Source organism: Rhinatrema bivittatum, chromosome 4, assembly GCF_901001135.1.
Source record: "Rhinatrema bivittatum chromosome 4, aRhiBiv1.1, whole genome shotgun sequence".
In the NCBI taxonomy this organism is placed as follows: domain Eukaryota; kingdom Metazoa; phylum Chordata; class Amphibia; order Gymnophiona; family Rhinatrematidae; genus Rhinatrema; species Rhinatrema bivittatum.
In genome coordinates, this window is record NC_042618.1 from 356,341,676 (window position 1) to 356,368,493 (window position 26,818).

The window sequence follows — 26,818 nt, forward strand, 5'->3', positions numbered from 1 at the left end:
GTAAAATGGATTTTGTTTGCTGTCATCCAGAATTTTTATAGACTGAAATACTCGTCCATTGGTTCATCTTCTGGTTCTCTATAATACCTGATGCTACATATGGCGATAGACTTAAAGATTTAAACATGCACATCCTGGAGGAAAGGCGAGATAGGGGAGACATTCAAATATCTCAAAGGTTTCTATGCATAGCAGGTGAGCTTTTTTCAATGGAAAGGAGGCTGTAGAACAAGGGGTCATGTGCTGAGAGTGAAAGGGGATAGATTCAAGATTCATTTTAGGAAATATTTCTTTACAGAGAGGGTAGTGGACATGGGGAACAGTCTCCCAGTGGAGGTGGTGGAGACAAAAACAGTATCTTAATTCAAGAAAGTTTGGGATAAATACAGGGGCTGTCAAAGGAAGTGATGGGAATTATAAAGCTAAATTAATTGGGTGGATGAGCAGACTAGATAGGCCATATGATCTTTTTCTGTCATCATGTTTCTATATTTACTTCATAAAGTGTTCCTTTTCGCTGCCTGTCATTATCCATTCTCTCTCAATAGATCTATAATGGTGTTTGTACAATAGCTATGTTACAGTATAAGAAAAACTTCACTATTTAAAAAAAATGTTCCTGTCCATTGAATAAAGTAATGTGGTTGCTGTGTTAATCCACTTGAATACATGGAAATATAGGCAATAAATAAAATATAGATTGCTATCTTTTTATTGATCTAACTTGGTGCATTTCTTGACTCCCTTCATTAGCTCAAAATAGAATGAGCAGGTCAATGCAGAGGATGATATTTGAATATTTATTTATTTATTTATTTATTATACTGACGTTCATGACGCCTGTCATATCACATCAGTTCACATCGAACAAGGGAAAGGAGAGAGGGACATTTAAGTAGTAGTCTAAATATTGAATAACCGCGGAAGGGGACAGATGAAATTTGTTATGACAACAATATACATAAGAAAAAAATATACATTATACAATACTGAATGTAACATTACAGATAATAGGTTAGGGATAGGCTTGTTTGAACAGCCATGTCTTAAGTTTTTTCTTAAAGGCCAGCGGGCAGTGTTCTTGGCGTAGATCTGGAGGCATGGCGTTCCACAGAGGTGGCCCAGCTGTGGAGAAGGCACATTCCCTGGTGGATGTGTGGAGAGTGGATTTGGTGGGAGGGGCTTGAAATGTTCCTTTATAGGCCGCCCTAACCGGTATATTTGAAGTATAGAGTCGTAGCGGGATTTTTAGCTCGAGTGAGTGCTGATTGTGGATGGTCTTGTGAATAATGGTGAGAGACTTATGAAGGTTTCTGAAGCTTATGGGGAGCCAATGGAGATGCCTGAGGATGGGCGTAATGTGATCTCGTCAGCTAGAATTGGTTAGGATTCTTGCAGCGGCAAATATTTCAGAGAATTAGAGAATATATCAGAGAATCCCAGATTATATTACCATGGTGGTATAAAGGGACATAGGGGGAGGGAGGGTGTTTGACTCTCTATCACCTTCTTACACACACACACACACCCCTCTTTTCCTCTTCCCTTCACACCTCTGTTGTAATGGGATCTGTGAGTCACTCCGATGTTCAGCATCACCCTCTGCCTTCACTTGCTCATCCACTTCGGACTTGATGAAGGACTGTAGTTCCCAAAGGCTTGAAACAAATTAAGAAGAAGATAGTTTCTCTTTTTTATGGTTTGTCTGTTGACCTTTATTTTCTTTTCTGTGAAAATGTGCATAAAAAGTTACACTGCTAAAATTCAAGTCTTGTGGAGTTGGAAGCCTTAACGTGACCCTTCAGTGTTGGTGCATCTGGTACAGTGACATTGAGTGTGTCAGACCTGCAGTTAGACTAATCATCCCTCATCCTTTCCACTCAGGTTGCCTTCTTTGTTTACTATGGATTGGCACTGGACCGGTTTGTGCTTCAGGTTACTCACCCTTTGTATCTGAAGAACCCCCTGATTTATCACCCCCAGCTCCGCGCTCAAGCTTGGAGGTACCTAAGCTACATATTCATGCATGCCGGGTGAGTACCCAACAGGATCTGTAGAGGCCATAGAATTTGCTTGTCTAGTTGATCTCATGCTATAGATTTTATGAAGGACTTCCCTGATGTTACCAAACTCTTGAAATTGTTTCTACATTTAGTGGGGTAGAACTGGAGTCTTTAGATTATCAGGTTGCAGGACTGTTGGTCTTAATCCTCTATCTCCTCTACTTTCCAACTTATTTTATTTTGTGGAAATGTGGACTTGTTCATAGATCCAGAAAGCCTTTATATATCCTCTGGTGGTGGCCGAATTTGAAATTCACACAATGGACGTGTGCTGCAAAAGGACTTGTTGAGAAGAGCAATCGCACTTTTCTGTAATAAACTTGTGGCCATTTTTAATCTTGAGGTTGTTGATTTTTTAAAGTGATATACACTGGTAAAAAAAAAGTGTTACTTATGCTAATTGGACGTCTGAAAATTGCCGTCCCTAAATGTGGCTAAAATGGTGCTTGTCTTTCTGCATTGCGTGCACTTTTAGCCACACCAAGAGGAGGCGCTCCCGGGGGCCTGTCTAGATCAGGTAGGAAAAGCGCACACGTGGATGGCATTTTTGGATCTTCACGCATACTTTTCCAGCCAAATTGTCTGCAGAAAAAAGCAGGTGCAAGCGACCACGTGTACTTTGTACCGCATCAGGTTTCAGAGTGAAAGTCTACAAGCATTTCCACTTTGAGAATAGGTGCAGAGCCCACACGTGCAGTTTGTTCATCTCAGCGTAGACATTTTGAACATTGCCTGCGTTGAGCTTTTCCATTTTTTTATGTGTTTGTGTGAATCGCACAAAGTAGTGTAATAGGAGTCTCTTGACTACTACGAGAGGCTGTAAAGGAAGGGTTTCCTTCCAATTTGCATCTGTCAAAATTCTTTGGGAATTGCACTTGAGGTTGACGATGAGAATGCTTGGAAGCTGTTTATCCTTCACTGAATTTTTCCCTACTTGACATGTTGGTATCTGCTTTTGGTTTTAGCGATTTCAGTAAATGTTGACACCTTTTTTTGCAGCATACTTTCCCAGGGAAAAATTTGCTAACTAACCCAGGCTAATAATATAGTCGTGATTTATGCTGGTGTGCAGTGAATCTTTCTTGGAGCTCCAGGTATTCATAACTGAAAACACAAGTGTCAGACACATCAGCATTTCAAAGTTCTTAAGCCCTAATCTCCCATAGACTGCCATAAACAAAGGAATCTTTTGGAGGAAGGTCGTAGAAAACAGTAACTTTTGTGGTCGAAAAACAAGGCATCTCCCACATTAAGCAGTAGAATTGGCAGCTCTGAAACTCAGATCTGCTCCTACCTCGTTTTCTGGAGCTTGCTGTGAATGAGGTACATGGTCCTGTGTATACAGTGCTGTTTCAAAACTAGTGTAATATAAATACAGGGAGCCACAGAGCACCAATCATCTGGATCTACCTGCTTGATAGGTGCTAACATTTTGTGGGATTTCATTTTGTGGGAAGGAGTGGCCTCGTGGTTGAAGCAATGGACTACAAGCCAAGGACCTGGAGGTTCAGATCCTGCTTCTTCCACTGATAGACCTTAGGCAAGTTGCTTTAGTTCCTGGTGCCTCAAGCACCCAGTTAAATCGTAAGCTCTTTGGTACAGGTACTTGTCATTCATGAAAAAATATTGTAAACTTTCTTGAGATAAAATTAGAAAGGCAGTGTAGAAATAGAAACTGTGTTTGTTCTCTGTGCATATATATGTAAATTCTGTAGCGATTTTATCCAGAGTTCTTGGCTATACATCTGTGAGTGTGCACGTAATCATAGAAGACTGCTTGCTCAGTCATGTTGTCCTATTGCTGACTGTAGTAATATTATGCCAGATCATTAGGGAGATGATTATGGGCTGGTTCATTCCTGACTGATGCTGAAGGTAATAAAAGACATGCCTTGTTGAGCTATAGCAAAGGTCCATCAAGGCCAGCATCCTGTCTCTGACAGTGGCATTTCTGAGTCAGCAGTGCCCCACCAGAGGAGAATCACAGAGAAAGTACAGAGAAGGGTGACCAAAATGACAAAGAGGATGGAATGGCTCCCCTAGCAGGACAGGCTAAAGAGGTTAGGACTGTTCAGCTTGGAGAAGAGATGGCTGAGGGGGAATATCATAGAGGTCTTTAAAATCAAGAGAGGTTTAGAACAGGTAAATGTGAATCAGTTATTTACTCTTGTGGATAATACAAGGACTAGGGGGCACTCCATGAAGTTAGCAAGTAGCTCATTTAAAACAAATCAGAGAAAATTCTTTTTCACTTAACGCATAATTAAGTTCTGGAATTCATTGCCAAAGGATGTATTTACGGCAGTTAGTGTAGCTGGGTTTAAAAAAAGGTTTGGATAAGTTCCTAGAGCAGAAGTCCATAAACTGCTATTAATCAGTAAGGATTAGTAGCTTGGGATCTATTCATTTAATATTTGGGTATTTGCCAGGTACTTGTGACTTGGTTGGCCAATCTTGGACACAGGAAACTGGGCTTGATGGACCCATGATCTGACCCAGTATGGCATATCTTATGTTCTTATGTTCTAATCCATGTCTTCCTTTTATCCTGAGCCCTGTTTTCCCTGCCCTTTTCAAGGCTAGAACCGCAGCAGAGCCTGTTGCTGTAAGATTTTCTGCAGAGACTATGAAATGCTACTTTGGAGGTAGCCATATGTTACGGTGGTTCTGTGCTTTTGGGGGAGGGGCCAGGGCTTAATTTGGGGGGGAATGGCTTGGAATGCGGTTCTGCCACTTCATCTCAGACTATTAAGATGCAGACAAGCAGGGAGGTTCTGCTCCAGTCAGCCTGTAGGGAAGAGGATAAAGCCTGGAGCAGCCAGAGCAGAGGACACAGCCTCATTGCTCCCTATTCTAACCCCTTCCCTCCTGTTCTCCTTCCTCTTCTCTTCTAGAGGAACAGGAAGAGAAGGGGGGGGGGAGGTTGGATACCGGAACAGATGCTGCAGAGCAATAAACTGTCACAAAAGGGGATTAAATTCACAAAAGTTTGAAACTTATGTGCAATAGTGCCAGTCGTCAAGGCTTCAACTCTGGTCTTCATAAGCACTACAGTTCATAAGTTTAACATTTGTGCGAATTCAACCCCTTTTTGTGTCTGTTACTCAGGGCTTAATTTTTGGAACAATCCGGAACGGCGGTCTGCCAGCTTTTTTTTCCAGGACACAAGGAGCCAGAGCAGAGCCGGTGAGTGTAAATCAATTCTGGTTCCCCCGTGGAAACAGACCCAGGGCTGGTGGTGGTGGTGGTGTAGGATCATTTTCAGCTTCCCTGCAGAAATGGAGCAGAGCCGGTGGAGACAGGATCATTTCTGGCCCCAGAGAAAGCAGATCAGAGAGTGCTGGAGCTGCTTACCCCGAGATGAGAACTGCACAAAAATCAGCTACCTTGACTTTTGTGCTGTTTTCTGCCACAGTCGACAGGCCATGAGAGAAGATGGGAAACGGCGAAGAGACAAGGAAGTAGATCCCTGTCAGCCCGGCTGCTTCTGCTACTACTGGGTATTTTTGCATGTGTGCGTGAGAATGTGTGTATGTAGGAAAGAGTTCACACTTGGCCCCTCCCCCTCCTCACACAGGGTCTCATCGGGCCCTGGCCCCTCCCACTCCCACTCCACCTCCTTTTCCCGCCACCTGCTCCACAGTTCCACTTCCTTTTTTTTTTTGTGCACAAATTAAGCCCTGTTGGGGGCAGTTATGAGTAGCCTCCCTCCCCTTGCAAGGTTTGAGCGCCCTGCGATTCACTCGTATCTTGTAGTGGATGTTCCAAGGGTCTCTACCCGGGCAGTTTTCCTTTTGAAAATTGCCTGCATGGTGCACGGGATGCTTTGCGCCTGGTATTTCTCCAGATAGGGGAGCGGGTTAAAAAGGCATAGGTGCAATAGCCAATGCAAATCTCTGTGTGTGTGTGTGTGTGTGCGCGCGCACGCGCGTGTTATTTACAGCACTGTCCTAAACATATTTCCTGGGATGCTTCTTTTTAATTCGGAAGCACCGTGTGAATGCCCACATTGTGCCTTTTGGCCACTCCGAGAGGAACAAGTTAGCTGCGTGACATCTTCCTCGCCAGGCTAATTCCCTTTTGAATGTTGTCCACTTTATGAGGTGAATTTTTACAGCCCGGCATGAGCATTAATTAGGGGATGTGCGAACAGGTCGGGCTCATGGCATGCTGAGCCGACTTTAAACGCCGACGAGGTACACGTGTATCTTCTGTAGCGTGCACATCTCCAAAGATTTCAAACGGGGCGGGGCATGGGCATTTCGGGGTCATGAACCAGAGTTGTGTACGTAGATACATACGTGCCCCGACACACACCCAGGTCCCCCGCTGCTGTGGGTGAGGTGTAAATTTAAAAATAAAGAAAACTAGGCGGATCTGCAGGGTTTTAAGAGTTGGGGCTAACTGGGATGAGTGAAGCTATTCAAGTAGGCAGGTTTGGAGGACTTAACTCTTAACTGGTAAAACTGGGATGAACCGGTAAAACTGGGAACGCCGTCAGTGCATACCCCTTTCAAAATCTCCTGATTTACGCGGGTAGAAGTGGCATTTGCATGCACATGCGCACTCACGCTTAAAATTTGGTCCACGTGCGCGGCCAGACTATTCCGCGACATGCGTGTGTGCTGACGTATGCGTGCGCGTGTGCTGGTTTGAAAGTTACCGTCTATGGGGCCGATGCAATAAAAAGCGTGGAAAACGGGCGCTGAAAAGTCAGCGCCCGCTTTCCTAACGTGCGCATGGCGCCTGCATGGGGGGTGCCGGGCAATACCCAAATTAGGGGGTCGCACTAGCAAGGAGGCGCTAGGGTCGCTTGCGCGACTGTAGCGCCTTCTTGCTAACGCGACCCCGCCACGGCTGCCGGTTATGAAGACCGACGCCGGTAAACTCGGCAACAGTTTTCATAACCGGCCGTCTGCCAGTAATGAAAATGGACACCGAGTTTATTTTCATTACTGGCAGACGGCCGATTATGAAAAACGATGCCAAGTTTACCGGCGTCGGTCTTCATAACTCGGCGGTTTTTTTTTGGTTTTTTTTTTTACTTAAAAAAAGAAGTACAGAAAAGTTGTTTTTTCTACTTTTCTGTACTTCTTTTACCTGCGCTCAGCTATTAACGCCTGCTCCAGGCAGGCGCTAATACCTGAGAGCAAAATGTGCGTCTGAGATGCACACTTTTTGTTTTTGCATGCCGAGTGAATGAGTAATAGCCTCATTCACGTGCATTTGCATGTGATGAGCGCTATTGCATTCACTCCGCGTCTGATGCGGGTTAAACAGGCGCTAATCCCCCTATTGCATTAGGGGATGGATTAGCGCCTATTTAATCCGCGTCGGAGTGCGGGTTATACAGTGCGCTCGGCCCCTATGAGCGGTGGTGACAGTTTCAAGGTAACCATGTGGTTGGTAATTACTAAGGAATGCAGTGTGAGCTTCCAGAAGTCATTCCAAAAGGTATCCTTTCCATCTGAGTTGTACTGGGAAAAGACCATCATTAAGCCAAGAGGCAATAACCTCAGCCATACATTTTACCACCTGAGAGCAATGAAATACGGGCTTTGGCCATCAGGGCAGAGCACTGCCATTCATAATCTGCATTGATTTCCTGGTGACATGTTTCTTGCAGACCCGGAGAAAGTGAAGTTCTGATTAAGTCGGTGATGATCTTGTGGAAAGACTGATAACCCATGAAAGCCGCAAAAGAAACCAGCTTAAATCTTCTCTGTCTGCTTTATTGACTGCAGCACTGCTGGTGTGCTTAGCTTAATTGGAAGGTAGACTGAATGGGGAAAAGAAACCTGGTAGGGAACCTGACGTGGAAGAAGAGGGTGAATTTGCTTCAGCCTCCCTAACAGAACTGAGATTCTGCCACTGGCTGGTGGTTAGCCAAATGCTCTAACATTTTAAATATAAAATTGTCGGCCCCAGTGCTGCCGTTGGTGGCTTTCGGGGATTGAACACTGTGGGGCAGATATATTCAAGGTTTTCCTCAGAATTTGCCCCGGTGTTGTACTGCGCTTTTCTCATATTTGGGTAATTATCATGGATGGAGCAAATGTAGGGCTGGAGCCAGACTGGGATGCATCTGCCCCCCTCCCCCCCTGCTGTTTAAATGTGCAGACGCAGATTAAATCCTACATCTGCCACTTGCAAATGATGTCCAGTAAAGTTCTGTAAAGTGGCTGGGACAGGGACTTTGTGACCATGTGATTTATTGTCTACAGCCCTGTGTGTACTGCAGGTGCTCCTAGAGACCATGAACTAGTGGTACTGCGCTGATAACGTGTTAGGTAAAGGAATAGTTCAGCTTGACTGAGGTACAGGACTGAGTTGAAATGCTCCTTTTTTAAATGAAAAAGCTATTTTCTTCTGACGGTTTTTATTGTGTGGTATTTGGGAGCTTTACCCCTTCAGGGAGCATTCCCAGTTTTGTACGGCAGCTGCACAGAGCCTGCTCCTTTACTGTGTTAGAAGATGCAGAAAATGTCAGGAGCAGAGCCCTGGAATCCCCGGAAGAATGATTTCCGTAATAAATGGGTGAAACACAGCCATTGCCGTTTCAGCTCCAAATGTGGGTATGTCACAAAAAATACACACGGGAAGGAAGATTTCTCAGCCTGCACGCAGGCTGGAAGTTCCTTTAATTAAAAAAAAAAAAAAAAAGAATTCAACTCTGTTTAAGTTGGCCTAATAGTTTAGCGAAACCACCATGCAGAAGGTGATTGGTTTAATCCCAAAGTTGGGTCTTTTGCTCCTCGGGTCAGCCGAGGTTGGGATTGCTGTGGAGAGGGAGAAGGCCATGAACTTTTTGTCATTGCTGGACAGTGACACCTGGTGGCTGGATTCAGAAGCTGTGATGACTTATTTCAGGAAGGAGCCCCGGTCATGACCTCTAGCACCAGGACTGTGGCTGCAGTGACCAGACTAGATATTTTGGAAGAGTGGGGAGGGGGTATAAAATGCCAAAGAATCTCCGAGTAGTTGTGAATGAGGGCTCCTGATGCCAGATCCCAGCCCTGCCTTTTGATTGAGCTGGAAGTACAAAAAAAAAAAAAAAGCAAGAAGAAACTGCTGGGCCAAAATAATAAGGTAAAAAAAAAAAAAAGGATTGAGCTCTCTTTTAGTGGCACCAAAATAAATATGGAATAGACAGAGACCCAGAGAAAAGAATATTTTCCTAAAGTCTTGCATTTATCAGCAATTTATAATTACAGCCCTGGCTCATTGTCTGTAATGAAAAAAATAAAGAATACTGTTAGCTTCCAGTAATTGCAATAATTAATGTAGATTCTAATTAGCATCTTGATGATCACTTCCACTTAACACTGTTCCTTATCCTGCGTCATTGATTTGAACACAGAGGCTATTTATAATGGTGTGTTCAGCTTTACTAATGTGAAGTCTCCTCTTGATAATTTGAGCCCTTTGCAGTGGACTTGCTTTCCAAGGCAAAAATCATACTGCAGTCACTGCCTGATCAGATGAAATCTCTGCTGGCGAAGCATTCTGGTGCTGTAACTGAACGGTCAGAAAGGGAGCAAGCAGTCTAGAGAGAGCCAGCAGAGCGCAGGCAGGACAAAGCTCAAAGTGGAGCTGCCAGTGCCCAAGAGCATAAGAACATAAGATATGCCATACTGGGTCAGACCAAGGGTCCATCAAGCCCAGCATCCTGTGTCCAACAGTGGCCAATCCAGGCCATAAGAACCTGGCAAGTACCCAAACATTAAATAGATCCTGTGCTACTATTGCTTATTGATTAATAGCAGTTAATGGATTTCTCCTCTAGGAACTTATCCAAACCTTTTTTAAACCCAGTTACACTACTGCTATAACCACATACTCTGGCAATGAATTCCAGAGCTTAACTATGCACTGAATGAAAAATAATTTTCTCCGATTTTGTTTTAAATGAGCTGTTTGCTAACTTCATGGAGTGCCCCCTAGTCCTTCTATTATCTGAGATAGCAAATAACCAATTTACATTAACCTGATCAAGTCCTTTCATGATTTTGTAGACCTCTATCATATCTCCCCTCAGTCGCCTATTCTCCAAACTGAACAGCCCTAACCTCTCTAGCCTTTCCTCATAGGGGAGCCATTCCATGCCCCTTATCATTTTGGTTGCCCTTCTCTGCACTTTCTCCAGTGCAACTATATCTTTTTAGAGATACGGTGACCAGAATTGCACACAGTATTCAAGGTGCGGTCTCACCATGGAACGATACAGAGACATTATGACATCCTCCGTTTTATTCACCATTCCCTTCCTAATAATTCCTAACATTCTGTTTGCTTTTCTGACCACCACAGCACACTGAACTGACGATTTCAATGTATTATCCACTCTGATGCCTAGATCTCTTTCCTGGGTGGCAGCTCCTAAGATAGAACCTAACATTGTGTAACTACAGCAAGGGTTATTTTTCCCTATATGCATCACCTTGCGCTTGTCCACATTAAATTTCATCTGCCATTTGGATGCTCAATCTTCCAGACTCGCAAGGTCCTCCTGTAATGTATCACAATCCGCTTGTGATTTAACTACTCTGAATAATTTTGTATCATCCGCAAATTTGATAACCTCACTTGTTGTATTCCTTTCCAGATCATTTATAAATATATTGAAAAGCACCGGTCCAAGTACAGATCCCTGAGGCACTCCACTGTTTACCCTTTTCCACTGAGAAAATTGACCATTTAATCCTACTCTCTGTTTCCTGTCTTTTAACCAGTTTGTAATCCACGAAAGGACATCGCCTCCTATCCCATGACTTTTTAGTTTTCTTAGAAGCCTCTCATGAGGAACTTTTGTCAAACGCCTTCTGAAAATCCAAATACACCACATCTACCGGTTCACCTCTATCTACATATTTATTAACCCCTTCAAAAAATGAAGCAGATTTGTGAGGCAAGACTTCCCTTGGGAAAATCCATGCTGGCTGTGTCCCATTAAACCACGTCTTTCTATATGCTCTGTGATTTCATTCTTTATAACGGTTTCCACGATTTTTCACAGCACTGAAGTCAGGCTCACCGGTCTATAGCAGCATGACTTCCAGAGGAAGAGGTTTAGGGATCACTGAAAGGGGGGTCCTAGTTCCTCGGTGAAGGAAAGTTTGAATTCTCTAAATTCCAAAGAGGCATTATCTGGCAAGGATCTAAGGTCAGAAAAGAATCTGATATGAGTGAAAGGCATTGTCTGAGGCAGGAGGCCAGGGAGGAGAGACAGCCATTCCGGGGACCTCTGACCACCACACGAGTAGCACCCCCTCTTGCAGTACCTTTGGGTGGAAAAAATGAAAATCCTTCTGCAAGAAAAGGAGGAGGACTTTATGTGAATCCTGTGAAACAGCTACATGAACTACCATTTAGAAGAGAAATGGAAAGTAATGTGTGGATGAATCTTGTAATGAACTTTGCAAATAAAAGCAGTCAAGCTGGGAATGCCACTGCTTTGTGATTTGCTTTTTTGGATTAGGATAAGATTTGGATACAGCCTATCCCTGAGGAAATTGCACTTACGATTTTACCGCCATCTGCGGTCCACTACACCATCTGTTTGACCTCTTATCACAAGAACTCAGAGAACCGTGTCAGAAGTCTTACCAAGAGACATCTCGGAAGGTGTTTTACCTTCTACAACTTTTGGAGTCGGTTAAATTGAAATGTGATTTCAAATGTACTTTAAACAGTTGGTTTATTTTGTTTGCTTATTTATTATTAGTCATTTCTTTAGGTTTCTGCATTGTCTTTCCAGGGAAATGCTCAAGGCAGGTAGATCAAAACATAAAAGTTAAAAAACTATATAAAACACCAACAGATAACTAGACAATGTACACAAAGTATAAAAGAGACATAATAAAGTACAGGTCATATAAGACCCATAAAAACAAACAAACAGGATAAAAGTATGCCAAAAACAAAACTTTAGCGGTATAAATAAAAAGCATTGCTAAAGGTAACAAAAAAAATGCACACAACTCACATAACTCAGCAAGCTTCCCTGATAAAAATTTCCCAACCAAGAACATTGTCCCCATTACTAAAATATTTAAACTAACAAATATATTTAAATCTAGATATAAATAACCAAGACTTCATTGACTAATTAGACAATTTGTTCAGTTGTAGTCTATTATTTGCTTGGAAGATTCTCATTTTAGCCATTGCGCTATTCCTTTATAATGCGCTGATGGTTAATTTTCTAATTGTGCCCCTAAAGTAGTGAAAACTACAGGAGGCATCCCTGCCAACCAACGTTCGTATTGTATCTGTCCTGTGCATATTTATTTTCAAGCACGATGATGACTCCTACCATCTCTGCTGGAAGTCTATTCCAAGTGTCCACCAGCTTCTCGGTGAAAAAATCTCAGTAAATGCATTGGCACTTTGTTTCCATATTCAAGAACACAGCTATTTTAGCACTTTACACTTTTTTTTTGGCAACTTTTTGTTTCCAAGACACTTTGAGGCATAGCAAGCTTGAAAAGTGAAAGAGAGAAGATTGCCTTATGTTCTTTCCTATGTCCTACTGTCATCTCTGGAGCAGGACTGACTTTAGGAGGCTGTGGGGCCCGGAACGTTTTCTAATGTTGGGGATGGGGCTACCATGGTTGTGTGCGGCTCAGTGGGATTGCCTCTGTTTGCTTCCCCCCCTCCGACACCAAGGACAGCCCTGGCTCTGTAGTTAATGACAGTTTGTAGGCAGTGGAGTCCAAGAAGAGTAAGACAGGAGAAGGAGCTGGCAGTTGGGAGCCTGATAAGCTCCCATAGTTTCTAATTCTCATTACCAGTACCTGATTGATTTAACGTGTTATACTTTGCTTTGGAACTGAAAGGTTGCTTCGGACTCCTGACTTCCATTTTGCCCACCCTTTCTGTTTTCCGTGGTACCTCCTACTATGATGAGAAGTTGAAGGCATCACGTAGCTCTCCGAGTTCAATGGAAGCAACACTAATGTAACAAAATACTGCCTTTCTGTACTTTTATATCAGGATAGAACATCTTGGACTCAATGTCGCACTCCAGCTTTTGGTTGGCATCCCTCTGGAAATGGTGCATGGAGCGCTGAGGATTGGGTTCATCTATGTTGCTGGAGTCCTGGCAGGTATGTTGAAGACTTAACCAACAAATACCACTATTTTGTGTGCTGTATGGTTTGTTTGCTTTTTTTTTTGTGAGGAACATCACAATAAAACTCTTCCAAGTGCTACCACATAACACTGGAGCTTATGCACAAATAGGCTGAGGACTTATGGGGAGGATTAGAAGAGGGCTGTGAACTCTTTCTAGGGTACTGTGTAAAGCTGAGTTGACTCAACTGCTTGACAGCTCTGCCCTCTGCTTGGCACAAAATGGGGATGGGAAGTTTTCACAGTCTGAACATCGCACAAAAAGAGGAGAAATTATCAGCACTGTATGCCACTTTAAAATAAGATAGAAAATAGTCACTTGCAGTATGTTTGGGTAGAGGAAAGTGGTAAATTGATGTTATAGGGAGGGCTCACAGTGTTCTACTAAAGGGAGTTTGGGAAATATATTACAAAATTAGGTGAAAACTTTATATTCTTCATAAGAGTATGCACGGTTGGTGTCAGGTCCTTGTCACATATCTGTGCTACCAGAGGCCGCGCTGCTGTCTTTTAGCCATGGACGTGTAGGAGGCCCCGTATTCAGTTTGACACGTTATTTGCAGTAATTTTCCTGAGCGCAGAGAGTGGAACAGGCTGCTGAGCTGCAATGCGGTTTTCCTCTTGCCGCTGCCTCAGTGACTTCAGTGCTGATGTGTGGGTCACCCACATCCATATCTTAAAAGTGAAAGTGATTTACCATCTGTGCACTGGAGGGGAGGGATTGAAGGAAGGTCATAGGTCGTCCCCACTGGACTATAGCATCCACTAGTGGATTTGTAATTATTTTGTTTTATAAAAATATTTATCGTTCCGCCTATACCATTACAAACATGCTGGGCGTAATGTCACCTACTGGCCACTGAGGGACAAGGGGATGCCATCTGACGTGCATCATGCAGGACCTTGGCTTCAAATGGCAGCGCTAACCTCATCCACTCGAAAACTGACCTGCAGAGATCAGTCAACAGCTCAGAGGAGTCGTCTGTTTAAGGACACTTTTTTTATTTCTGCATTAGTGTGGCCAGGATGGCGGTGTGTATTGATGAGGAGCAGAAAGTTTGCCTTAAAATATGAGAACCCTTAAAAAAAAAATTTGTAGTCACTAGATTGCATTAAGATGGAGGCAACGTACCAATTTTCAAAACTGCAGACAGGTCCAAAGTCCCTGGGCGCTTTTTTCCCTCCCCCCGCCGTGGATTCTGCAGCAGGTCTCAAATTAAAAGAACACGTGCATGCTTCCCCGTTTGATAACTACCCAAGGAAAAAGGAAGCAGCAGAGACTGGCACCCGTTTTTCCCCGCAAATAATTTTTCCGGCCCTTAACAACGTGCGCAATTTTGAAAATACAAAAACTGTGTCAGGTTGTTGCCTCCCTTTGAAAATGGCCTGAAATCTGGATTACTTACTGAATCTGTTGCATTTTTTTTCTTTGTACTTATCCACTCGGGTTCTCTGTTGGTCCCTTTCAAGTGTGAGCAAATTGAGAAAGTGCACTGGGTTATGAAAAGCACTGGGGCCTAGTATTAAGTTGTGCTAAACATGTGTTGTCGTGCGTTATTGTGCCAGAATGCATGTTAACGCTTTCTTTATTCAAAGCACTTCTGTGCGTTAATGTAGACTAAAGAAACCAGGGTCTTCACGCAAACATATGTTAATGAGCTGCATGCAAATCAGGTAATCAATATTTCAAATGGGTTAGGGCAAATCGATTGCATAAGTTAATGCCATTTACATTGATCCTGGGGAATTGTAGTAGGTAGCCTTCAAGCGGCTAACACAGGCCTATTTTGGGCCACGATCTGCTCCCCTCGCACCTCTGGAAACTTCAGAGAGGGCCCCTGTTGACCCGATTCCCTCAACAACCTGAATAAAATGCTGTCCTGAGCCTCTCTCTTGACATCACAGTGAAGGGGCTCCATGACTCCAATCTGTCCCCTGCCCTCCCTCCCAAATGGTAAATCAGAGGCAGGAAAGAGCACTCCTGCCTCCTTGCACGCTGCTGCCGAAATTTAAAAAATGGCCCCGCAGGGTAACGGACGATTTTTAGCGTGTCAGTAAACAGGCCCCTTAGTCTGGTTCCTTTTGCATTTCTAGATAAAAATACTTAGTGAAAATATTCGGAACAGTTATCGCACCACTATCCTCGTCATCATAAAACTCTGCAGGCACCACGCCACGAGATCTGGAATACCCATAAAGTACAGACGATAAGAGTAGACTTCTGGTTTTAAACGGCTCCACTCCTCGATAAAACAATTCATATTTTATATCCACGAAAGGAAGGAGAATTGTGACTCAGGAATCAAGAGCTTAAAATCAGGTTTCCTCATTTAGAATACGGGAACAATCATTTGTATTATTTGTAGGCTCTACAGCAATGGTCATAATGGTAAGTGTGAGCCAGCGAAGATAAGTGTCCTTGCCCTAGGTCCCCCGGGACCTTCCTGGAACTGAGCCCATCCTGTTCAGCCTTGCAGCGCTCAGCTTTCCCACAAATACAAAGTGTAGCTGTCACCTAACAGCAGTTCATGTGATTTTGCTGCTAGTTAGGTTGTTGAAAACTGTAATTAACAGTAAAGATAACCAGCTTTCCCTATTTGTCAGGATAACAGCCGGCAAGCAATGAAGGTTAATCCACGCCGGTGCTTCCAAACTAGGCCTTGGCTGTGCTATGCAAACCGCTCTAGCTACAGCGCCAGACCATCATTTGGTCCGATCTGCGTTTGCTTTTATGTATGTCAGACGCTTCTAGCAGCGCTAGAAGTTGGGCGACAATTGATCAATATCCAATTAAAACAGGGGAGGGCAAAAGCATTACAGAAGGATCGCTGGTTTAATAAGTGTCACAGACTGGGAGAGTCCAAGATTTATAGTGGTTTATCCCCTGATGACATTGAAATTTTCTATAATGTGTAAACCATGTGGCTTTATAATGGACTCTCCACTCTTGTGCTGTAATAAATCAGATGCCCTCCCCAACGCAGAGATCAAGACCACCTGCAATTCTTTCCTGACTTGGTTGCTCAGATGTTCCAGGTGCCTATGTCCCAGCTGCTCGCCTTCCCATAGAAAAGAACCCAGATATTTTACTTCTATTTAAAGAGAAATAGATGTATCTTACAGATCTTTGGGCCTCACCATTTCGAAATGGTATTAGAGGCCTCCCACCCCCCCCCCCCCCCATGTTATTTTTCAGTGTTGTTACCTGTAAGAGGTTAATGTAATATTTTCCCTTCATTCTTCTTTAGTGGGAGCTGCAAATTTGAAGTCCTCTGAGCAGCAGAATGCCAAGTCCCTTCCTGCCTACCAGTGAGCAGCACCAGAGGGCCCTCACCTAGATGAAATGCCACTGTGGGGTGGTGAGCACCCTGCTGAGGGGGCATCTCTTCACTTAGCCTGTTAGAGCAGTACTTCAGGGCCAGTTTTGTAGTTTGCTGTATTAAAATCTTTTTTTAACTGATCCTCGACCATTGCGGGTATCTGTCTGTATCATTGCTATGGATACAAAGATTTTTTTAGGTTTCTTTTTTTTTTTTTTGGTGGGGTGTTCTAGGGGAGGAATAAGTGATTAAATAAAAGATTAAAATTTGCATGTCTGTTTTTGCAAGGATACATCAGATGGAAAGTTACCCTGTGCAAAGTCTGTCAAAAAAAAAAAGCAATAGAAACAAAGGTCAGTAAACAAGCTGCAGCTGAGATTTTTATTCTGCATTAACTTAACAGTCTCTGACTGACTTTCAAGAGCTATTATACTCCCTTCATCAGATCGGAGCAAAATAAGCAGGCGGAGGCAAAGGGTGATATCCAAATCTGCAAGTAAAAGGGTAGGTTTCACTTGCATTGGTGGTGCAAAGTGAAAGAGTTGAGGGTGGAGGAGAAGTGGAGGAGGTGATGCATTAGCAGGGGAGTGAGAAGAGAGACAAAGAGGCAGCAGGATTATGTCTGGCGATGAGTGAGAGAACCCATGTGTCTTTTGAGGCTAATTTTCAAAGATGCTGTATGCCCGGGTGCAGTGGCTTGGCTGGAGACCGCCATCCTCTGCCCAGTGAAAAGTTTGCACGGGTTTCACATTGCACTTGCTTTAGCATTCACAGGGCATCTTTAATTCAAGGGGAGGAGTGGAGGAATAAAATAGTGGGCGCAGTTTGGTACCCACACAAACAGGAGGCACACGACATGTGGGCATTTTGCGTCTGCTGTTCTCAAAATTTTGAGAAGTGTGGTGTATGTGGGCTAACAGGGCCCTGTAATGCATAGCAAACGTCGAGGGCTTTTCCAAATTGTCCCCTTCAACTTTGCGCTATTTTTATTCAATCAGTGCTAGTAAAAGCTACGGGTAAAAACGAGACCAGCAGGACCTGGTGCAGATTTTTGAGCTGCATTTCTGCCCTGGGCCTCCCAAGTTGCAGACGGAGCAGTGCAGCGCTCCGGCCTTTGCTCCATCAGTGCTTCCCGAGCTCGGGCCAAGAAGGGCCTCGTCATCTTTGAAGTATTCGTCTTCTTTCAGGTCGTCTTTGCTGTCCACTTGTTTGTTTTGGATTTTTCTTTCCTGGTGCTCTCTAATTGGGGGGAAGGGGATAATCTCCATTCAGGCCGATGCAATATAGGGGCTGATGAAATATCATACGTGCAAAAAAAAAAAACGTGAGACCAACCTGGATGTCCCTAGCGCGTCCATGGCATTGAGCGCCCAGGAGAAGTGGCTTTGCGCAGGTAAGAAAAACGGCACAGCCATGGGTTAGGAAAATGGACGCTCATAAATTGAATTCCCTTTTCATAACCTGACCACTGTCAAGTTTTTTTTTTCAAGTTGCAGCTTTCTGTGGTTCTACCTGCTTAGTATTGCAATGATATTCATTAGGAAGAACCACAGAAAAGCCATATTTTTTTTATTTTTTATTTTTTTGCTTTTCTGAGTATGGCTTGGTACCTCAATTTGGTGTTAATTTTGAGAGTTAAAATGTGCGCGTCAGGGTGCACATTTTTTTCTTACATCAGAGGTACTAGCTAATAGTCTTATCAACAAGGCATTTGCATGTGATGAACACTATTTGCTTTGTGCTGGTATGAACGTGCATTTTGGTTGCGTTAATCCTGATATTGCATTGGGTGTATGTCTGGCACATCTAAAACATGCATCCAACCGCACGTTTAGTAGTGCACTGAGCTAAGCACTAGATATTGCATTGGCCTTATAGTGTGCTCGGCTGAGCGCACGGCTTTACATGTGCTTGGATAGGCGTTTTGGATGCACGTCCAAAACCTCTCATGCAATAAGAGGATTAACGCAACCAAAACGCATGACCAAACCAGCATGAAGCTAATATTTATTTAGACATTTTATATACCGTCATTCCATGTATAGATCACAATGCTTTAGAATGGTGGTTCCCAACCCTGTCCTGGGGACCCTCCAGCCAGTCAGGGTTTCAGGATATCCACAGTGAACATGTAAATTTTCTCTGACGCATATTCATTTGGATATCCTGGGGTTCTCCAGGACAGGGTTGGGAACCACTGGTTTAGAAGGTGACGTTCCTAGTTATACATTCAGCAAACAAAGAAATATAAAACTAAAACTAAACTATTGGTTACAATGTTGGTATATGTATGTTGGAAATAAGCTAGTACATATGGCCAGGAGAATGGGTAATTATAAATAATATGATAGATTTTACATCTTAGTCTGTGGGTTGTTTGAGAATCTTGCATTCTCTCATTTGATTTATTCTTCATGGTTCAGTTGTTATCTTTTGTCCTTCTTGTCTTTGTGGCTCCATATATTCTGTGTTTTAAGTTAAATTACCGGTATATGTGTTAATGAATAGCCATGTTTTTAATTCACTTTTACATTTCTTTCTATCTGGTAAGATATGTAATGTCTTGGGTAGAGAGTTCCAGAGCTTTGAACCCATTGTGGAGAGCACTCGATCTCTTATGTGCATCAGGTGTGTACTCCGTATTGGGGGAATATTCAGTAGTCCTTTATTTTGAGATCTTAGTGTTCATTGAGGATTGTAAGGTTGTAGTGTCACTCCTAACAAGCCAGTGTTATTGGAATGAATGATGTTGAATATTATCGTTAATACTTTTTATAGGAGATTCTGGATTGTACTGGTAGCCAATGCAGTGACATCAACGAGTGTAATGTGATCAGATTTCTTAGATCCTATTAATAGTCTTGCTGCGACATTCTGTAATAGTTGTAGTGGTTTTAAGTGACTTGCTGGAAGACCTAGAAGTAAGGAGTTACAGTAGTCAAGGTTTGAGAATATTAAAGTTTGCAATACTGTACGAAAGTCCACAAAAGTTAATAGTGGTTTCAACCTTTGTAGTACACGCAGCTTTGCGTAACCCGTCTTAATCAATTTCCTGATGTGCATTTACATTGCGAGGTTCTCATCTAGCTGTACACCTAAATCCCGTACTTGATTTGAGGGATTAATTTGAAAGCTGCCCAGGTCTAAAGCAGGTGGTTTAATTATCGATGAGTTTCTACTCAGCCAAATGGTTTCAGTCTTTTTAGGGTTTAATGTCAGTTTAAGTTGCGAAAGTTCTTGTATTGCTTTCATATAGGTGGATATCATCGCTGCTGTATTTCCAAATGTTCCGGTGAGTGGCTTGTAGAGCTGTAGGTCGTCTGCATACAAGAAGAAAGTTATTTCTAGCTTTGTCAGTAATTTACACAGTGGGAGCGTGTAAATATTGAAAAGTGTTGCAGAGAGGGCTGAGCCTTGAGGGACACCTGATTCACATGGGAAAGTGTCAGAGTTCCTGTTGCCCAGTTTGACTTGAAATGTTCTGATAGATAGAAATGTAAATTCATGTTCATTGCCTTGCAGCCATGGCGCCCATTTTATGCTGCAAATTTAACGCCTGCCCGGGAGCAGGCGTTAAAGCATGCAGCGCTCAAGGGATAACAAAAAAAACCCCCAAAAATCCTGCTTTCTGTGATTCCTCCTATTAGTATCCTTGCGATACTAAATAGGAAGAACCACAGAAAGCAGAATTTTATGTCCCGCCCAAGGGCTTAAAAAAAAAAAAAAATCCTGCTTTCTCCGGTTCCTCATAGGGGGCACCACAGAAAGCGGCATCCCTAAGGTCTGGCCCAATCGGAACCCCTGCCGGCAGTGAGTGAAGGAGTAAATACATTATTAATATTAAGTAACGGGCACTTGATATTAATTTATTCACTCCTTCACTTCCTGATGATTGGTCCATTCACTGTCAGTGAAAGGACCAATCCCCTTTCAGAAGTGTTAGTGAAAAGGACCAATCAGGAAGAGCCCTGCCGGTGGTGGGGAGGAAGCTTTGGCCAGGCTGTTCTAGACCCACAGCCATTTCTCCTGGGCGCCCGATGCAGAGCGCCAGGGATGCACAAATCACCCCTCGCGCATCCCTTTTAGCACGGCAGCTCATTAGCCTATTGCATCCAGCGCCCAGGACAGGTGGATGTGTGTGCGTTCAAAACACGTGCGCCCAGTTTGGACGCACGTTTGTTATGCGCTGATATTGCATCAGCCTGTGTATGCAGCCTTTGATCTCCCAAGCCTCTAGCTCCATCTTCCCGCTGCCCCTCCTTCCAATTCACTTGCGGTTTAGTTTTTTTTGGTATGGCCTTCACCATACAAACAGCTTTTGTGTTTTGTCATTTTTATTGCGCTTCTGCCTCTAATTAAGACAAATGGCAGAAAAGCAGGTGTGCTTAGGGGTAAGTGATTAGACTGTAGCTCATCTCAGAAAATGACAAACTTCAGCAGAACTTTTAATGAGAAATCTGAGTGGTGACCTGAAATATAATAGTAATTGTTTAGGTCTAGTTATACTGCAGATGGAAAGGGCTGAAATCTCACCCTGTAATATTTCTTTCTTCCCTCCCCAACATGATTTTCTAGGTGACACAGGTCCCTTCTATGGCTGAGGGCTGGAAGGAAGACAGGATTTTTCAGTGCCAAGCTCTGCCAACAGGGGTCGCTCTATAGCAGCATTCATTCATGTATTCATTCGCCATCGTGGAGTCTTCCGAGTTTGCTCAATAGCTTGCGTCACAATGAACCAAATTTCACTCTGTCATTTTCAATTTGATTACAGTTTATAGCTGGTGTAATAGTGCAGCCCCCTTCCATTAATGATCCTCTTCCTACCCCTTCCACCCAGCCCACACAATCTTTTACCGTTCTCCCCAGTCCTCTTTCCCACACTCCCAGCCTCTCTCCTGCTCTGTGCTGTCTTGTCTCGCCCATCCATATGATCTTTTAATTCTCACTTGTTCCCGCCACCCTCTCTTTCACCCCCACAATCCTCTCCCCTCTCCTCCACGTCCAACAGGCAGAAGATTGGCACTTCATTTGCCTCCTCTGCCAGCCATCTTCAATCTGAGGTTTGAATGCACGGCGCCGACGAGTTCTGCGAGTCCATGGGACACTGTGCTTTCAAACCTTGGAGCGGAGCCAGCAGCAGGAGTGGCAGACACTGCATGAAATGTGGTGAAAGAGAGGGTTGCAAGGTGCATCAGGCACTTTTGTCACAGCACCAGCTTTTAGTGTCCAGCCCAAACCATCTGCAAAAAAACCCCCCAAAAAATAAAAACCAGTTCTGTAGGACTTTTGTCCAGAATGGCTAAGTTCAAGAATTGGGCCGAAGTTCTAGCTCGTGCTGTCTGGAATTCATTTTTCTTTGTTTTGTTTTGTTTTTTTTTACTTTTTATTTAACATAAAGAAGCACAACCCTGGCTAAAAGTGCACAGGGCTCTCCGCAATGCGTGGATTGTTAGCTTCACGAGGAGGCAGCGTTTCCCCGGCGCGTGCTTAGGTCAGGGGAAAGGGCGGGGAGGACAGCACACGTAGATGGCATTTTCAAATTTCCGCATGTTATTTTCCAACGGAAAAACCCACCTGCCGAAAAGTGGCAGGTGCAAATGGCCTACAGGGGTTTCGGAAGGGAAACTAGTACAAAGTCCATGGTTAAAGAAACAATGTGGGCAGATTGAAATTTGCCTCAGATATGCCCAAATTGATTGTACACGCCGAACTTCCCACCACACACAGAGCTGCTTCCTTTCTGCCGGCGACATTCTGAAGAGAGCTCAATGGCCAGAACTTCTTGGCTTAGGTCGCTGGAGGGGACAGGGGAGGAGACCCTCTGACTCGCTGCTCTATGCATTATACCACTTCTTCTTACTTGTGAAACATCAGAGAGAGCTTTGAACAGATTGCATGCACCGGCTATTGCCACAGGAGAAAGCATTTGTGTAATTCGTTTGGCATCAAATTCCAAGCCATTATCTGCTCCTCCCATACCTTCCTACTGCACAGCCCTGCAGTGGTGCGGGGCTCTGGCAGTCCCATAGGGGCTGGGGTTCTTTTTTCTCTAGCTGTAGCAGTCTTTAGAAATACACTTGCATATGGGCCGATACAGTACAGGGCGCTCTGACGGAGCGCACTGTTAACCTGCCATTGGACGCGCGTTTTCCCTTACCCCTTATTCAGTGAGGGGCGGAAAACGCGCGTCCAACCCGCCGAACCTAATAGCGCCCTCAACATGCAAATGCGTGTTGATGGCCCTATTAGGTATTTGCGCGCGATTCAGTAAGTAAAATGTGCAGCCAAGCCGCACATTTTACTTTCAGAAATTAGCGCCTACCCAAAGGTAGGCGCTAATTTCTTCCGGCACCGGGAAAGTGCACAGAAAAGCAGTAAAAACTGCTTTTCTGTGCACCCTCCGACTTAATATCATAGCGATATTAAGTTGGAGGTCCCGAAGGGTAAAAAAAGTAAAAAAAATTTTGAAGTCGGCCGGCGGCTGTCGGGTCGAAAACCAGATGCTCAATTTTGCTGGCGTCCGGTTTCCAAGCCCGTGGCTGCAGCGGGCTTGAGAACCGACGCCGGCAAAATTGAGCGTCGGCTGTCAAACCCACTGACAGCCGCCGCTCCGGGGCAAAAGGAGGCGCTAGGGACGCGCTAGTGTCCCTAATGCCTCCTTTTGCCCGTTTCTACTATCTACCTTTTCTACCGCCGGACCTAATTTAAATACTAAATCACGCGCACAGGAGAGTGGCCTGTGCACGCACCGGGAGAGCAGGCGTTCACCCGCTCTCCCGCGGCCTTTACTGAATCGGCCCGAAAGTGCGCTTGAATGGGGCAGAGCCGGGGTTGGCACACAGCGCTTGCAGGCGGCATCTCCTCACTCCAGTGTAGTAAATTCAGCAGACACGGGACTTTTATTTCTCGAGGGCTGTCACCTGTTCTGTTTTCTGTGAATCTGCAACAGAGTTGGACACCCCTGAGGGAGCAGACAGAATGAGAAGCGACCTAAGAGCGTATGAGCAATGGTACAAGCACTCAGATTCAGTGCAATGTAAGTTAGAGCAGTGTTCTCAGGGAATTTTCTGTTCTCAGAATACTAGAATGCATGGCAGGTCATGATATTCTTTCGGTAGGCCTCAGACTGCTTTGGCCAGCCAGTCGACTTGCCTGCAAGATCAAGTGCGCATTATCTCACAGTGGAAGCCTGCAAGAGCAATACTTTTGAGTTCCATTTTCAAAAACTTAGTCCACCTGGTAGCAGAGTCTGTATCCTCCATTCAGTATATGGAGCTCTGATTCCAGGCAATTAATTTGCAATAGAGATCTGTTACCAGATCTCTGTTGCAGATGCTTAACTGGACAAACAAAGGGTCTGTACATAGAGATTATTGTACATTTGCTTTCAGGGCCCTATAAATCCAGTCTTCAGAAGCCTCTGCGTATTGGCAGAGAAGATAGCTGTAACACTCCAAAAAAACTTTGAATTTTTTTAATGTAATGAATAGTTTGTAATGAAGACCAGCAGTTGAGGACATGGACCTTAGTGAGATTATATAATAGTCTGCAGAGGGCAGGGAGGAGGGGGAGAGATAGTAGACCAGATGGGTCCTTTCAGGTAAGAGGTGGAAATTTACGTAGGAAAGAAATCAATGTGCTAGGTAAAGCCAATCCTTGAGAATCACAAAAGGGGGGGGGGGGGAGGGAGTCTGGATTTCAGGATACCCAAAATATGCCAATTAACTGTTGTCAATTTAGACCAGCATGTGGATCTCCTGAAAGCCAGACCTGTCTGCCACTTTCAAGAACTGGAGTTTCCTAACCCCTGCTAGGGTCGTAGAACAAGAAGCTTTTTGAAAATTGACTTGGTACCTCTGCACATAGAACAATGCAATCTGGCCTCACACCTTTGCTCCAGAACGTAGCAAAATGAAATAAAAAGGGGAATGCAAGTTTTCTGAGACACTAAGACGAATGTTTCCATTGGTATAATGGCCAGGTCTGCTCCTAGCCTGTTGGAATCTGCTTCCAGTCATCCTTTTCGGGCCTCTTCCTTTCAGGAGGTTGTGGGGTTTGTACACTTGTGTGCTTGAATGGAAAAGTGCACGATAGAATTGTGAACGCCACCCTGCAGCTTACTGGGAGCACTGAAAGAGCGGGAGAAATCAGTGTTCCAGTAAGCTGGGCACGTGTGCACACGCACGTGGATCATGAAAGAAGTGCGTAAAGGAAAACCATAGCATGCACAAAAAAAAAAAAAAAGGAAAGCACGCTGTGCACAAATTCAGACATCATGTTGCACGTTGTACACAAGGACTTTTGTGCGCACACAGCCCACAAACAATTAGAGGGGAATAATGCCAGGAAATAATATAGGAAGAGCAGGACATCAGCTGGAGTTCTTCTGCTGTCGGGACTGGATTTAAGATTATAGCGCCCATAGGCAGAGGACTGGGGTTGGGGAGTTTTACCCCAGAAATCAGACAACGGAAGTCTCAGTTTGTGGGCGCCTTCAGAATCTGGGCCTTTGCCTATGTTGCTGGTGCCTAAATGTGTCTGTCTGCTGTGGAAAGATATTTAAACTTTTGTATAATTGCATATGGGATGTACACATGCACAGGAAGCGTGTACATGGTGGATTTCATACAGTAACTGGGTACATGGGTACCAGTGCAGTGGGAGCTTTAGTGCTCCCAATATTGAGCAAACTCCTTTGTCAAGAGAGGGGTAGTTTGTGTTGGGTTTAGCACCCCCCAATCATTTTGAAAAGTTGGCTCCTCTGACTGAGTAGGCCTTCAATGGCTTTCTCAAAAGGATACGATATTTTGGTCCCTACTGTAATTCAGTAATGCATCACAGATTCTTTCCCCTGCACATTCATGTTAGCGACTTCTGTTTGTTTAGCAGGGTGAAGGCCTAAAGCTGCGCCTGAACTCCTGGAACACACGAACACCCTTCTGCAAGGCCCCCGCCCCAACCCGCACACAAACACGTGTGTGCACATGCACCCTGGAGTCTGTGAGCTTAGCATGTCCAAAACATGCTCAGATGTTGCTGGCTCCAGTGGGCAGCAGGATCCCCTGACTTCTTCTGCCAAGCCTTGGAGCCAGCTTCTTACATCTCTCTGGAGGACACACAACCCTTGTCTTCCAAAAGCAGCTGTGTAACGAGAGAGCAGCAGCAGTCTCATAATGAGGTTTAAAGGCTGCCAAGATTAGCTAAAGAAAACATTTAATCTCTTCCGACAGTGTAAACAAGCTGGATCTCTTATCCATGTCTAGACAGAATGCTAGCAGTTTTCTCAGTGGTGTAATTATATCAATTGAAATTTAAAAAAAAAAAAAAGTTTTCTTGATTGGAAGCTTTTCTTTTGTGCTGAGGGACGGTATTGTCAGAGTTTTATTTAAATTCGGAAGCGTCACTTGCATGCTGGAATCGAAGCAGTGCTCTCAGTCAGTTATCTGAATTACTTCTGTGTCTTTCATGCCAGACTGTTTTGTCCCATATCTTCTCAACATGAACTGTTTTGGGTTCTGTTCCGCTCTTTGTTATAATAGCAAGTTACTTCTTAAAAAAAAACCCAGACTTCAGTTCTTGCTGGATGCTGTTTATTGCATTTCGCACCGCATCCTTCTGAAGAATTTGGAAATATGGTGCTTATTACTAACCAAATTCAAATGAGTAAATTAAGACATGGGAGGTTTTTATGACCCGAGGTACTAAGCATTTTCCATGCAGGCTCACAATAAGAGAAGCTTTTTACTACATCAGACCTATAGGGAGTGTGTGGCAAAGCCAGGACCAAAACCTGAAATTCTGTAAATCTCTTGGTCCAGTGTTCCATAAAAACCCAACTATGCCAGTCTGTTCTATGCCAATCATCAATTTTTGTGTGCACCAGTAACTGCATTTCATCATGCCTAAATTAAAAAAAAAAAAGGATCAGATGTCTAGTTTTTGTAATTAACATTTTGGTTTTTTTTTTCCCCAAAGGAATGGTCAGTCTGACCAATAAATCTAAATAAAGTTGAGATATGCAATTACTCAATAAGCTGCTTGAATAGTCGGAGTTAACCCCAAGATTTATTTCTGCGGCTGCACTGCTGCCTGTGTGTTACCTCTCCTGACGTCAAACACTGCATAAAGAATCCCAAGTCATGTGCTAATGGGATGAATACTGTTACTTAATAATATCAATTTACACCTGTTGTAAAGTAGAAAAAAAAGCAACTGTTTTCGTTAAATGAAATGTACATTTTGTTAACAGTTCATCGAATTCACAGGGGGTGTTTCTTCATTTTTGTATTCACAGCCTTTTTT

General features: G+C 43.9%; 1 protein-coding gene across 3 annotated transcripts in view; it reads left to right on the forward strand.

The window, feature by feature from the left end:
- The window catches only part of RHBDL3 (rhomboid like 3), a 151,654-nt gene that overhangs the window by 106,683 nt on the left and 18,153 nt on the right, over nucleotides 1–26,818 (forward strand). For 2 of the 3 annotated variants that reach the window (XM_029600729.1, XM_029600730.1), the window contains 2 exons: nucleotides 1,885–2,033; nucleotides 13,059–13,171. In XM_029600729.1, coding sequence (XP_029456589.1) covers nucleotides 1,885–2,033; nucleotides 13,059–13,171 — 262 coding nt within the window. The remainder of the gene's footprint in view (nucleotides 1–1,884; nucleotides 2,034–13,058; nucleotides 13,172–26,818) is intronic. The other variant, XM_029600732.1, reaches the window with a different exon arrangement.